We start from the raw sequence: 16,409 nt of genomic DNA, 5'->3' as shown, positions 1-16,409 counted from the left end.
AAATATTTACAATATATTTTTACATATATATTACTAAATCTAACCTATTAAATCTGTGCAATAATCACAAATGGAGCGCAACCGTAAGAAGAGTCTGTTTCTTCAAGTTGATAGTATGTCAAAAGTTTAACTTTTCGATTTGATTTTAATAGAAAAATATATTGAAATAGAAATAAAATTGTCCGGGATCGTAACTTGTCTACGGTTACTGTTCGAAATAATAGTCACGACGGTTTAGAGTCAACTTATGCGCCAATTAATCGATTGAATTGCTGTATCGAAAGCTCCAATAGAATGTGAACGACTAGACATTATTTGAGAGCTAACATACTCGAATAACTCTGCCAGCCAGTGGTATTTACGTAAACGTATTCAATTCTGCGGTAATAATGACGTCGTCGGTATGCAGTGCGGTCGGGTCACGGTGTGGTTTTGGAACCTCGTTGCAGGAACCGCATACCGTTGTACTGAATACGTTAAGGCTACATGTCTAAATTCATATGAGTAGTTTATTTCTGTTTCGAAGCTGTAACAGAGATTGATTTAAAGTGTCTGCTAACTTGGATTTGCCCCTGGACAAGAACACAATTTCAAATTTAGAATAATGAATAATTCCTGTGGTTAATGAATTTCAGATTTCCTATGGAAGTGCATTTATTCATTTAATATGTGGAACCTAATATTAGTGTGTAATTTAAATTAAGCAATTTGAAGTGTCAAGTTGACGATGGCGTCTGGTATGCGAATTTGCCTTATAAAACTTTGAAAACGCCTTGTTATGTGGATACCGAGATGAATATGAACTGTTACAACACGCCTAGTTTACTAGGTTAAATATTGATATTCAGCATACATTAACTAAAAAAAAAACTTGTTTACATTATATTGACAATAACACTTCGAAACAATTTTTCTTTTCTGTAATAGTCGTTATTAGTGAATTCAAAACAAAAGTATTAGTAGTGACATAATTAAAATGAGCCAAAATATTTGTGGAATTGTTGAAGTAGTAAATACTCGATTTTTCTACATCTTGCTGCGTATCTTTGTTTTATATTTTCACAATTCCGTCGCTGTCCGACATTCCGGTACGTCTTTGAGGTTCGCCTAGAATTTTCACGGCTTCCTGTGTCGAAACGCGGAAAACAAAAATTTTCGCTTCTGGTCTCTACTTTTACAGTTTTATCATAAATAACATATTTTAATATTATATAAACGTTATGGACTTTTTAAATAAAATCAGTATATGCAATGCTTATGAAAGAGCATCTGTTTTAATCTTAATATAAGGTGTTCTTTCCTGTCTGTCTTTATATAAGCATTGCTGTGTCAAAATGTATATTATTGTGTGATTTTTCACCATGTGTTTACATAAATTAATTATATGTATACATATATTTACATAATATTTTTACAATCTTTGAGTTACTAATTTGCTTGTTATATTAATTATAACGTTAATAATAATCTATACAAAAAATAGAAAACTTCGGCATGCCCATTAAGCCTGTAATTAAAATCGAGTAATTGGGTTTTATTTGTCAAATAATAAAAGTATTACGTTGTGTTTATAAACGATTATGAAGTAATTTTGATAAATTATATACTCAATATAATTTATCAAAATTACTTCATAATCATTATATCATATAGAGTCTATACTCCATATCTAGTCAATAAAATTTAGACATAGGTCTAACATCCATGGATCCTACGGCTAAAATGTGATGATCTTGTCAACCCTTAAAGTCAAATCTCCCCAATTTATAATCGCTAATTGCAACGGTTATACGGGTCTAGACGATTACGACGTAAGGCGCTAATGAAACGTTTTTAACATTTTAAATGTAGTACTCGACTGCGTAGGAAATCGTCATGGGAGAATTATTTAGTCTCTCTGCCAATTCGTACAAAACCTTAAGTACAAAAAGGCTAAAGCTATGTGCCTGACAATAATTATTAAAAGTATAATTTTATTTTTCTTTGGTATAGCATTACGATCACCTTAAAATAAAATACTTGAAATTCATTTAAAACGCGTAAATATTGATGACCATATGTATACGATTAAAGTTACTGATAGGAAATATTTATTTTACTCTTAGATTATCTCAATTAAATTTTCTAAAATTTAAAATAAAATTGGTGTGATTTTGTTCTATATCATCATAATCATAATTATCGCCTTAGGGCGTCCCGTTAATCTCAACTATGTTTTTTTTCCTATATGATCTCTGCTATTGGAGACCTCTCCTTTCACGCCTATTTTTGTGAGAACAGGGTTTTATATATCTTTATTGATTTTTCACATCTGTTTTTTATTTCTATTCTAACCTCAACAGGGTTATCTATTCATCGTATGGATGGATAGTCTCTACTGTGCTCGCCTGTTCGTTGTCTCCTCTCCAGGAGCTTAAGACATTAGTGGCAAACCGTTCTGCGGATTATGAGGTCCACTCACTGTCACTTCTTGGCTTGCTTAGCGACCATGAGCTTGCTATTGAAGCCCGAAGTGAGAGATCACGTTTCAGTCGTAAGTTACCAATGATAATATAAATATACACAGTAACAGGATGGCCATCAATAACCATTTTTAGATCGAAAAACATCATTACATAACCAGATAAAACATTTTTTCATCGTAACATCGCATACGCTATAAACATATCCCTGTAAGTATTTATACAACTAAGCTACCTTTACTGCACGATGAATAAAATATTCGCTCCGTTGGATACATCGTATCATAGTAATTACACTGCATATCTCGTGTCTCCTAAATACGTCGATGCACGTGTTTCATCTCCGTTATTAAATAGCGTCTCCATTCTTTTCTAAATAACTGACGTAGTTATTTTATAAATTTGGAGCGAAAAGTTTATTCTGTTCAGACAATTTTAGTTTCACATATATGCATAGTAAATAACGTTATTATCCTTTTAGTCAAAGACTAACCTCTGTACAGTAAAAAGATGTTTTGTGTTTGTTTCATTATTATCAATGCCCAAGCGTACGGAATCTAATGCCTTTATGCGGAAAAAAACTATACTGACATATTTTAAAATTTCAAGCTTCAGTATGAACCCTACTCAGTAAATTTAAAAAATATGTATATTACTTAGGGGACCGTACGAACTTTAGAAAGGCTAAGTTATATAAAAAGGAAAGGGGTATGACACATAAAAGGTTGAAAAATACTCTTTTATTTATTGTTTTTCCTTTCATTTAAAAGATAATATGATATCTGAATGACGTATTATATTTTGTTCAGCCGAGACACTCGAGATACTCGAATAACTTTAATAAAATAAACTTTTACATGTAAAAGTAAGAGAAGTGTATTATACCGAGCATTCAACTGTAGCAATTTGTCAATTTTACTTTTTTTAATTGCAAGATCTATAATAAATGTAAATAAAGCTAATTTAAACATTACTTATGAAGTTGTACAATTATGTAGGTGTCATTAATTGTTTCATGAAAAAAAGTTTAATTAGATGAGTTAAGTTCCCGGTGAGACTTTTTCAAAATATAAATTCGATATTTTTATCTGATGAAAGGATTTTTGAAACTGAGGCCCAGTGGCGTAGCTTTGGGGCCTGGGGCAGATTGGGGCTTGGTGCCTTCCCCCCCCTCCCAAAGATTCTAAATAATTTCAAAATTCAGAACAGAATGTAGTTAATATATATTTTTTTGATTCAAAATAATAATAAATATATATAAAATAACATTAAATCTTAATAAAATTTATTGGAAAAATTTAAAAACGAACATTCCTCGCTTTTTGGCCTGCAAAGTCATTAATCACATTTTCAAAATCAATAGTGTCGACTAGTTCATGTTCTATTGACATTATTGCAAGATTATTTAATCTATTTATCATTAAATAATCTTGTAATTATGTAATAATTTATTATTTTGTCATTTAGGGCCCCTTTTAAAAAACACTTTATGTGTTTTGCGAATAAAAGGCTTAAACACTGTGTATATTATATTTTTGTAACCGTTTACTTTTTTTAATGTTCATATTATTTAACAACTTTTTTAGCACAAAAATAGTAAAATTCGATATTCTCTTTATATTATTAACTTTAAATTATGGTTTTCATTTTTCTTTTAACATTTCATTATTCATCATTCAAAAAAAAATTTAAAAAATTATTTTCAAATTTGGTGCCCCCCCTGCTTGTGGTGCCTGATGCGGCCGCCCCGCTCGCCACCCCCTAGTTACGCCACTGCTGAGGCCTATTCAGCGAGCTAAGATTGTACATTATACTCGTACATTATTTGAATGAATTTATCTCTCTCGAAGATATGTATTTTGATTAATACAGAGGAATATTTGACGAAAAATTGTAAATTGGGCTCGAGGAAACTTATTGAGTGAATAGTTACTTAAGCAGTAAATGCTACGCTAGTGTAGCACGTGGTGGTTAACTCATTTACATGGTTAATATTATGATATTTACATCAAACATTATTAAATTTTGTTTAAATAAAGCATATCTTCATCATTTTCTGGCCGTCTCTTATCAAAAGATCATTCCAAGCCGGTGGTACCTTTCTACTTATAATGTTAAAATATTGACGATTCAAAAGTGCCTACCTAAATAAAGACAATATGAATTGAACATGTAACATGAATACGTAGTATTCAATAACATGTTACATGTGTTTTTAGATTTTAATTGATTAACGAAAATTTCCTTATGGTTTTAATTTTTTTTTTTAATATTTTTTTTTATACATTCTGTACATGTGTCGCGTTTTTTTGCTTTATTTTCTCCGGAGGTTCACTATGAAAAACTGTTTTACATTAGGATTAGGAATACATTAGAAAGTTATAGTGCAACCTTTTGAATCTGATAAAAAATGCTTAACTTATAACGTAAAATTAACAATTCTGCCGAGAAGTGATTTGTTTTTCGGGTCTATATATAAAACCCTTGAATACAGAACTAAACGTTCTATTTTTTTATTTAAAACTCAATGTTAAAAACAAATAAATCATATGTGTCTACACAATTGTATTAATTTGATTAATTTTTTTAATTCTGTATTTATATCTTAGGTCTAGTAAATATGGACACCATATATTAAATCATAGTTTAAATATACTCGTCGATCTTACGAAAGTTGAATTTCTGTTTAAATAGTTTAAATGTTCAGCGTCAATAAGATGCGGAAAATACTATTCTTGATTACATCATTAAAACCTCAAGTGCTTGTTTATTTTCTAACGTTTCTTTCAGCTTCTTCAGTATATAAAAATCTTAATTTGGATTTATTTTAAAAACATTACTATGGCGTAGTAAAATAATTATGATATACTCGTAGTAGCAGCTTAGTATATAACGAATGTAATATGACATTATGATTCATATTAAATAAATGTTCAGTAAATTTAAATTTACTTCTACCTGTTTATTAAGATTAAAAAGAAAATCTATTTATCTTATGAGCCGAAACGCAATGTTAAAATTTCTCTTTTTAAAAAAAGAATGAATGGGCTTGTACCCGGCAAGTCTTTGTCATTAGTTTGGCCTTATTTATTCGCTTCCTTTGTGCATATAAAATCATGACTAGCTGCTGCATCCTGAATTTAGGTTATAAATTACAAATATTATGCGGCTATTTTATATAAAACAGTATTCTGACTTTCTGAACACTGTTACAAAACTAGTTAAAAAAAATAATGTAACGAGGATAATTAACTTAATGGTATTATTCTTTAATACAAGTATATAATGTATCGAGGGATAGCTGGAAAATGAGAGATAAACAAAAGTAAACGACATAGTCCAGGGGATTGGCAAGTTGAAGAGGCAATTGACAGGTCACAGCGCTCAAAACAAAAGGCCGCGTCTTGAGGTTCTGGAGTGGAGACCACGGATCGGCAAACGCAGCATAGGACGTCTAACCCACAAGGTGGACGGTAGACTTTGGACGCAGGCCTCTTCCAACTAGTTTATTTTGTAAATCTTTGGGACCTCTGTAAAGCAGTAGATGTCCTAAGACTGAAATGATGTTGATAATGTAATATAATTCATAGTAATTCAGTGCTAACTGTAATTAATATTTACTACAATTAAGATTCGTATGTTCAAAACAAAATATCTCATCGCAGTATTAGTTTATCTGATATGAATATAAATGACCACGTAAGAATAGCCTCTTTATTTCCTTGTTGCACTATTAATAATTGTAATTTATTCTGATATGTATCCACAATTTAGGATATTTTTGGCGTAACATTATATGTGATTTTTATTATATGTATCTAATTTATTTATGTCGAGCATGCAGTGCTTAAGAGCCGCTGCGTATTTGTTGATTACATATTTTGCTTTAGTTGTAATTTAACTCGCCTAGCATATGGATCATTAGTTAATGTTCAATGTATCAAGTACTAGGTTCATATTTATGACATTATGTGTATTTATGATGAGCAAGCAAGATAGATGGCATAGAAGGCATATTTTCTCTCTTTTAAATATTTATCAGACTTTAGTTAGCATTTAGTCCACTTATGATTCTGTTTTTAAGTTTTTATAAAATTATAACAGTTTTAATAATAATTAATTTTAATTTAATTACGAGTTCGATCATTTTTGCGCGTTTATATATAAGTATGTTTTATATTTTTAAACATTTTTAATAAGAGTTACAGTTTTTTGACGGTAGGCAACAAGAAATCAGGTTTATATAAGTATTATCAGAGTTGAGATTATGAAAAAAACAATATTATTTATCAACATGGATATTTGTTAATTATTTAGTCGCTTTTTTATCTCTTACTTTTAAGTGCATTTTAAATTGTAGTTTTTAAAATAGGTATTCACGAGAATAGGATGGGCTATATCTAATTTCTGTCTCTTAATTATCATAGCATGTACTATTTAATATTTAAACGATATCTTCAGGTTGCAATTTCTTTCCTTGTATTAAGTAACTACTAGCTGTTCCTCGTCCGTTTCGCGCGACCCGCACTACCTATTCTATGTGTAATTTCATAACGAGTAGTTTTAAACAAGCCAAAAAAAATAATATGGTCATGTTTAAAACCTTTAGAAGGAATATTTTGAAAATATGCATGTTTTAATGAATGCCCCTTGATCCAAGGGGGATTAAGCTAGTGGAATTTCGTGAAATCTGTTCTTAGCTGATCTTTACTCGACGCAAGGAATATTCGTACCTAATACTAAACTTTATGGTTTCATTGATATCGTAATTAAATTTCCACCTATATATTGGACAAAGAAGTAAATCTTTTATACATGTATAGAAGATAGATTGAGCAAGAAATAAGACATAAGGGTTATAAACTATGTAAAATACAATAATTTCGATTTTATATACATTACTTGTTACTCGCAAATAAATTTATAGTTTATATAACTTTGTCAGTGTTACAGAAATTTTCATCAAAAACTTCTGATACATCCAGTAACCAACAAAACAAATATTTACAACATGAAATTGGAATATACAGGTTTTATTTCCTATGTTAATTAGTTTCCAATTACCGACAAGCCGTAACGCCTGCTAAACGTTTTGAGAATACGAAAAAATTGTAAAAGGGTGTAAAACTTGGATCAAATTAGAAGAGAAAAGATTGAGAATTTTTTAAGGATCAAAAACTTAACGAGTTTAAATTCTGCACATATTACGAGAACACTATGAAACTTTATAATGATGAATGTCCTTCTGGTTTCTAAAAACGTTTAGTCATTATACATTATACATATATAGGTAAGAGCATATTTACATAGAATTATAGACGTGTCTATTAGTCCTAAGCTGTAATTTAATAATATTTTTTTAATTAATCCTTTAAATATGAGGCAACAATAGAGAATCACACAAATCTAATTAGAACAGGCGACACAGACTAGACGTGCACGTACGTTGGTGACACGAACAGTTTTTAGTGGAAATGGCCAGCTTAGAATTAATGTTATAAAAATATAACTTTTTCCAAACCTTTTCACAGGCTTACATTATTTTTGTTTTATTCTACTAATTGGTCGCAACTTAAAAATTACGTTAATGCACGATTTCGGTGAGCAATTAAGACTTTGGGTATCATTTGGTGCTGAAGCTCCATATCTTGCATGGACGTCCTTCTCCAGTGATTACAGAAACTATATGCGGCACATGCTCGCGGCATACAATGTGACAAGAGAGTTACTTACCAGCAAAATCAAACAATATTGCTGTTATTCTATCAAAAAAATACATAACAAGTTCGAGTACAACTTTTATGAAGAAGAGTTATCCTTTAAACAACGCACCAAAACATTCGGCCAAACGGACCCAGTATTTGACTGTGGCAGATGTGGAGTTATTGGGTCATCCACAGTTCCGACTTTGCATCATGAGACATTCATTTAATCGTAATGATAAAAAAACGGTTACTGCGTTCGATAATACCGTGGAATAGACCACCATAGATTATTCTGATAAGTAATGCATAATTTGTAAATTAATATTTAATCTAATTATCGGTATTATGAAATATTTCCGCGTCGTCCCTCGTACGACTATGATTAAAAATAAAATACAGATAGTGCTTGGGATTAATAATTAAAAGGAAATAATTAAGAAAAAGCGATTTCTATGATAACTTATTTTCATACATAGTTAATAGGAGATTAGAAGAAAAGCGCACGCACGCACGCTAGCACGCACGAACGCACGCACGCACACACGTACACACGCACACACGCACGCACGCACGCACTCGCACACACTCGCACACACACACGTATATATATATATATATATATAAATATATGTATATGTATATTTGTATATATATATGGAATTTGGAATATTATTGATTTGTAATTAAAATTCAAGGAAAGGATTGCTTTTGGGAATAATTAAAAACTAACAAAATTAACGAAACATAAACTTGAGCCCGTTTTTATTTTTATACACTTGGTTTACGTAATAATTATAAGTAAAATTAATATTTGAATTAGTAGGCAATATGTATGTTGTGTTATTATTGTATGTTATACGTATGTTATGTTTATTTATTATACATACATTGATAAATTTCAATGAGTGCAGAGCAATTCATTCGTCGCATATTCGATCTCGAAGAAAATTATTGTGAGACATCTCATTGAATCATCATCAATAAAATGCATAAGATTTGGGTATCTACCTACACCTACACTAGCGACGATATTCCTATATTTTATTTCGCTCTATAATTTATATTGTAGAATATTTTTAATTATATTAGAAATATGAGGAAAAATATACAGGACCGTCTGTTCAATCGTAAAAATCGTTTTATTTGTACTTTCCATGAACGCAATTTATACGATAGGCCGAATCGAAGGCCAGCTCTGTTTGTTCTCAATTCTCGTGGATCCCCTTTCAGTCACGATCTTGCCTAATATATACCACCCACTAATTGTACTACTAACGCGATTTGCCGCTAACAATAATTCATTTAGTTTGTGATATCTGCCTACCAACTTATAATCAATATAGATATACACCTTTCCAGTACAGATTAATTCAGTTTTTGTACTAATTCAGACTTAATGTCGGAAAGTATTAAATGTTATTTAAATTTAATATTGAGGCTGTTAAAGCTCGTGGCCAGATTAATAATGGCCTTTATTCTTTTTTGGTAACCTTAGCACTGAAAAAGTTATTTCTTCTCCTGTATTCGGTATCAGGCAGCTATCTAAAAAAGCCTTTTTAAGATTACGTAAAAGTTTGTGTAGTATGTGCTATAAAAATATAAAATAAAACCTATCGAAAATTGATCCAATAAATGTACGTCGGTTTTATACACTTGTGTCTCTTCTGTACCCCATTGGAACGAGAAACTATTTTTTAATAATTACAAGAATATAGTCTACTTTATTTTTTATGTAATATATTTGCGGTTTGGTAAGTAGAAGTGGCAGTAGTCAGGCCACACTCAGCGCAGTATTTATTGCTACTGGGACCTTAAGGTTCTGAAGTGGAAACCATGGTCAGGCAAGAGCAGCGAAGGAAGTCTTATTCGCATCGGTCTTATGAGAAATCTATGGAGCAGGCAGTCAGTGGACGCCTTTGGGTTAAAATTATGGAGAATTTATATTCTATAGCTTATTAACGATTTAATTTATTAACTTTTTACCTACAAATAAAGTAGTTATTTGGAACTTTTATATTGTCATTAATATTCAATTTTATTTACAATGTTTACATTAAGTCTTTAGTCACTGCTCCCTATAAAACTATACTACGACAAGATCTAAAACGTAATCCATCTCTTTTGATATGTTATCAGTTTACATTCTATAATACATGTTTTTAACTATTTCTTTATTTGACACATGATACATTTACTTTTACGGTTGAATTAGAAATATTATTATAGGCATGTCACTAGTAGTCACTTTGAAACTTAAAATATATCCTACAAATAAATAAAATAATCGTTACATTCTTTCACAATATATATTGAACAACAAACAATAATCTAATAAATTACGTCTGATGTTTGACGTATAATAACCTTTTCACGTCAAACAACACACATTTCAATTTAATGTATTTATTTTCTACGAGTATATCGATTGAATACGTTTCACTAACACTTTTAGAATCAATTTCATCAATTCAAAGCTTATATTCTAGATTAATCCGTAAAGCATATTTTCGAATTAAACATTATATAGGAGATAAAAATGCATGGGGACAAACATGGGATTAGTATGGTTATTTTCACGTGGCGAAAAGACGATTTCTAATAAGAAAAAATTGTAAAGTATGCATTAAGAGAGTAACTATCAAGTTTCTTGCGGGGTTCTTTTAATAAGAATTAACATTCCGAACCTGCCGGAAGCCTATGTATGAAACATCAATGTCTTGACGTTTCCAAAGTGATATAAATGAATGATAAAACATTCTAAATTCGTTCGGAATATGATTTGAAAGAAATCACTTAAATTGAAAACTTCAAGCCATTAATTAAAAATTATTTGTTTGTTCATCTTCATCATTGTTCTCTGATCTGTTTGTGAACAGAACCCTAATGAAAAGCAAATAAAAAATTCAATATCTTTTATTATTATCTGTGACCATGCTTTACTTATTTAAGTACAGCACAGATAAATAATTCAAACATTCTCTATTTTACGAAGAATAGATACATGAGTCATGAGTCTACTATCTGTTCGGGTGATAACGTGTATATACATATATAAAAAAATTACACATATATAGATATATGAATATGCATATATATATACATATTGCTGATTTTTTAATATTTAAATGTTATAACAAATATATATGTACGCCAGAAATCAATGTTTCAGTAAATTATAGAGGTAACCATTCAGCGATTGCATAAGTGTCATTGAAAGACTTCTGATCAAAAAAGTAAATCAGTATTTCATCCGTAGGACCGCTGGACACAGATATACATCCCACAAACATTTCAAATAAGGATAGGAATGTTTTTGAATAATCAGCTTAATATTTTTTATTCAGATTTTTGTGGTCCAAAGTTCATGCCGATCCCTTAGGTTCCGTGGAAGGCTAACAGAGGTCTATGTTGGTGTTACAAACTTTCGATAGCGGAGACAGGCGTACAAATTTGAGAAGATTAAACACAGTCAAATTTCGTAGTTAAATTTAATCTTAATATTTTTTTTTGAGTTTTTGAAATATGGTTAGAAGGTTCAGGTACCGGAACCAGTTAAATTTTGAAAGTAGTCTATGAGAAAAAAGTCTAGCAACTTCTGATTTAGCAAAACTAACTAAAGTCAGGATACATTCCCAACTGTATATAACTACTACTGTGACGCCTATTTTAACAGAGTTTTATTTTTCCAGGTAACAGTTTAACTAACAATGCGAATGATCTCAAGCCACCGCAACCGTTACTGCACGAGAATCTCCGGCAGGAAAAAGTAAGCATCTTAAATATGTCATAATGATTCAAACTATTCGTATATATGAATACGTTGTCATTCATCATCGTTTCAACTGTAAGGAGTCCACTGCTGGTCGTGGGCATGTCTCGTAAATATATGAAGAAGGCATACGAGGATAGCACTTGCCAATAAGATCGCTTAGAAGCGGCTTGTATTTAGGGTATTCCGACAACCTTGTTAAGGTTAACAAGGTGGTCTTTTCACTTTATGGGTTGATGTGCTACGCTGCGCTCACCGATCTGTAACCTCTCCTCGTCGAACTCAAAGCCAGAGAAATATTCAGTTCTAAACCGTTGGGCTATGTCTGTTACTTTCTTTCGTCTACAGATCTCCTCATTTCTAATTCGACCTCGTAGAGAAATTCTTTTACACTCTTCACTGTTACGGCTTACGGTTCACTGTTAGCATGCCAACGATACCTATATAAATATATACAGACGTTGACGCAATTGTGTACTGAAATTATTATGTTCATGATAGATTGAAGTTATTGATTAGGAGAATAAATAAATAAATAAAATATAAATAAAATTTTAAATATTGTAAGACTTGCTGATAAATGATGTTACATACGTATACTCCGTTTTCCCATAAATGCCAACTCATATTTTGGTAAGATTGTAACAGTACATATAATAAATAATATTTATGTGAAGGTTTAAGAATTTTTATTGATTCTTTTTCATTCATTTAGAATATGTATCCAAAATTTACATATATTAAAATTCCATTATGGATTTTTTTAATGTATTCAGTGAAAGAACATGATTTATAGTTAAAGGTAGGTATTTTAAATTTCACTGAGCAAATATCTCGTGTATGATCTTCACGTGTTAAGGGTATTATTCGCTGTGCAAGTCGTGTTATGTCAAAGACACTACAGCGCACGCTTAATAAGCCGCCATTGTTATCCCAACATATGGTCTGAATTAAAACCCATGAAAGTTCCACCAATAGAAGTAATAAAATAGGCAACGCCATATCTATTAATTGCAAGTTTACTTAATCTATTCAATATAATTATAATATGTTTTTACCGTCAAACCAATTTTTATAAAAATAACTGTTATTTTTTGTTTCTTTTATTCTGCCATTGTTAAATTAAGATAATTATAATAAATTAACTATATACAAATGTTGTTTGTTATTAACTGTTTGTTAGTAGATGATGTGTAACTACAAAGATTTTATTTTTATGTTTAGCTGCACTAGCGACTATTACGAAAATATTATAATCAAACACAAAATACGCATATAACATAGTTGTACGTCCATACACGCCCACTGCAAGGCATAGGCCTCCCCCTCTCCCTCTCAAAGATATCTATAGAGGGTGGTATTATAATCGCCACGTTTTGGCATGCGAGTCGGCGATTGTAGTGTGGTATTATGGTACAACATATTAAGAATTGCTTTGCTTGCATTGCTTGCGCAATCACGGTCGTTGGGACAGAACGATTCTCGATTGGCAACCATGAGCCGGTCGACGCGGCATGGGTAGGCTCTCCACTGGGTGAACCGACGACATAGTTAGAGTCGTGGCTGGAGACCGATATTGGCAATCTTTGCGGGAGGCCTATACCTTGCAGTGAGCCCCTGTCAGCTGAAAAGAGGAAGACGAACTATTAGCATCATTATTATAAGTGAATAGAGCTATAAAAAAAGTTTAGTCATAAAAATAATAACCTAACTCCGAAAAGAAAAGAAAAATGTGAAATAAATTTCAAATCATCATACACAATGCAAGTTCGATTTTGAATATTGACTGTACGACGTTTGAAACTAACAATTTTAAATTCATAAATTAAATATTAAAACAATCAAATATTATTAACAATTCTACACAGATTATTTAAACATAAGAAAAAGGAAAAAACTTTACGGAAATCAATTTATCAACAATAACATAATATTACTAATGCTCAACCTTAATGACATGATGTCAAAATCTTGTGGTATGTATCGCGTAAAGTACACGACTGATTTTAAACTGTCACTGACTTGAAGATTTTAGTGCTACGTAAATTTGGAGGTGTCTAAAATATTGATAGTTATATATAGACGCGACGCCGTTGTATCAATTTACATACCTAAAGGCCTTTGTACAACTTAATAGGTTTCCTTGTGCATCCTGATGAATAAAGGATGAGGCTATATAGTTATACTATGAATGAACCTGCACGGGTTTTGTGTGTCGTCTACAGTTCAATGATGGAAAATATCTCTAAAGCTGCCTTCACGCTAGTAGTATTCCTTGTAAAGGATAAGCTAAAAAGTTAGGATATTTTCTACCTTTCCGTGTTTCATTATTTTTGCTAGCGTATATCTACTCTGTGACAAAAACTAACATCGTTATTGTGGTGATTAACTTCGAGTGCAAGCTTTTCTTAAAAACCGTTTACAACAGACGTTAAATTTTTGTGTCCCATTTTTAAATGTTAATTGAGCAAGAATAGTAAGTAAAGCTAACAAATTGTAAAACATTTATGTAAAAAGAATTTATTTTTAAAATAAAAGTCGACGTTACCTTATTTTCCAGTGTTGTAGAAAAAGGAGAAGAGACAAATTAATTTTTTAAGTCAAAGTTGAAACCTTTTTAAATTATATAAAACCAACTTTTTTTTACATGATTTGGAAATAACGCAGTTTACCAATAGGAATAAATACATATTCTTTGTTCTTAAACGGACTCTTACATATTTTTTTTAATTCTAAATTTGTCACTACTTACAGGAATTTATTCTATACAACAAAGTAAAATAATTGGGGAAATAACGAGGTTCATCGAACCCACCAATAACAGTGCTAGTAGACCTCCGCATATCTGACACGTAAATAGAATTTTGATCCAGTACATAATAAACGTGTACGCTTTTTATCAAGTAGTGATGATAATTTGCGAAATTAATTTATAATTGAAAATTGACTGTTCATTATTTTTTGTTAATAATAAAAATTAATCATTTTCTTTTATATATTTTTTTTTCAACTTACATGATTCTTTATAGTTGTGCAACTTATCTCAAAATGTACCAAATGTTTTTTTACACGCGTTTTAGGGAACGAATGTATTGAAAAGAAATAGGGTGTAAACTAAAAATGTAGCATACCGACAAAAATTTGCTGCAGAAACTTGATCTTTTACAATTTAACCGCAACCAGCCAATACTTATCTTGCTAAAGCTCAGGGCATGCGGCATGCGAAAATATCTACGCCTGAAAAGTAGTTTTACAAGCATAGGCCATCTCGTTCACACGCAATTTTACGTAAAAGTTATTTGGTACTGGAAAATCATCTTTTCTTGTTTATTTCCTTTTTTGTGACTAGTCGAGTGAATTTAACCATCTTGCTTTTGTTCTGGGGAGTTAAATTGATATAAAAACAAAAGCAAAAAGCATTTAAGTTCCCAATCGCTCAACGAGTCATGGGTATGGCTATACTCTCAATTACATCAGGAGTTCGAATCGGGAGATCCGGAAACGAAAAGTAACGACATATTTCGGCAGATTGGCACCTTGAATGGCCGCTGAAGTCCTGAGTTTCTGGAGTAAAAATCACGCACTAGTTCATACGCAGCCTATATCGTCCACCGGTGGACAGATGGCTTTATTCAGTTCATCGGTGGACACTGAGCAGGCAGCTTCCAATATATAGGGAAGCATATGTCTAGCAGTGGATGTTCTGCTGCAGAAATTATGATGAAACGCATCCAACGATACCAAAATCTGACCGATTAATTCAAAAGGTGACGGGGGGAGGGAGGGTTTTCAGACCTAGGGCGAAATTAGTTATTGCGACTGCCAAAGTAAGAGAAATGTGATGTATAATTTTCAATAGGAAATATTCGCTGTAGCGTTTGTTTTATACTAGGTAAAAGGAAATGTATAATATTAAACGACCTCAAACTGTTCATACATCTTTTACTAGAGCAACATTGTGCAATATTGCGGACGGAAATGAAGCACGACCTAGTGTATTTGAGGTAGTCGATTTGAATTCGTTTTGTGTCCTTGTGTGTTATTAGAGAGAAGCGGGTTCGATTCCCGGAATATCATCCTTTATATTTTACACTTTTCGCATTAATTATTGAAAATTTCCAATTATCACAAATAAGTTTCCAGAGGATGGACAGCAGCATCCATAGTATGTTGTACCATAATACCACATTACGATCGCCAACCCGCCTGCCAAGTGTGACGATTATAGCGTATCACACTGTATATATCGAGGCCTTTACCTTACACTGGTCGTCTGTAGGCTGAAACAATACAAAAATCCATGTTTCACTTCTCAGACAAATAATCTCTGTTAGCAATCAGGCACTAGTTTTGCTGTGACAGTACTTCATTCTTCAAACCGTGCCGCTTGCAATTTTACACAAGACTTGCAAACCTTCTCTAGCGCAAGGAACTCATGGTTCGTATAATATTGTTTACTGAAAAGCGACCACA

General features: G+C 31.6%; 1 protein-coding gene across 1 annotated transcript in view; it reads left to right on the top strand.

The window, feature by feature from the left end:
• The window catches only part of alpha-Man-IIb (alpha-Mannosidase class II b), a 56,835-nt gene that overhangs the window by 25,132 nt on the left and 15,294 nt on the right, over positions 1 to 16,409 (top strand). The window contains exon 3 of the mRNA XM_068777189.1: positions 11,857 to 11,933. Within this exon, the coding sequence (XP_068633290.1) occupies positions 11,857 to 11,933 (77 nt within the window). The remainder of the gene's footprint in view (positions 1 to 11,856; positions 11,934 to 16,409) is intronic.

The sequence above is a fragment of the Battus philenor genome, unplaced genomic scaffold (genome assembly GCF_028537555.1).
Source record: "Battus philenor isolate CCGP_79_NKW_IND1 unplaced genomic scaffold, ilBatPhil1.0.hap1 SCAF_1, whole genome shotgun sequence".
Taxonomy (NCBI): Eukaryota; Metazoa; Arthropoda; class Insecta; order Lepidoptera; family Papilionidae; genus Battus; species Battus philenor.
The sequence above is the reverse complement of the archived record's forward strand: the minus strand, read 5'-3'. Positions and strand labels throughout refer to the sequence as shown.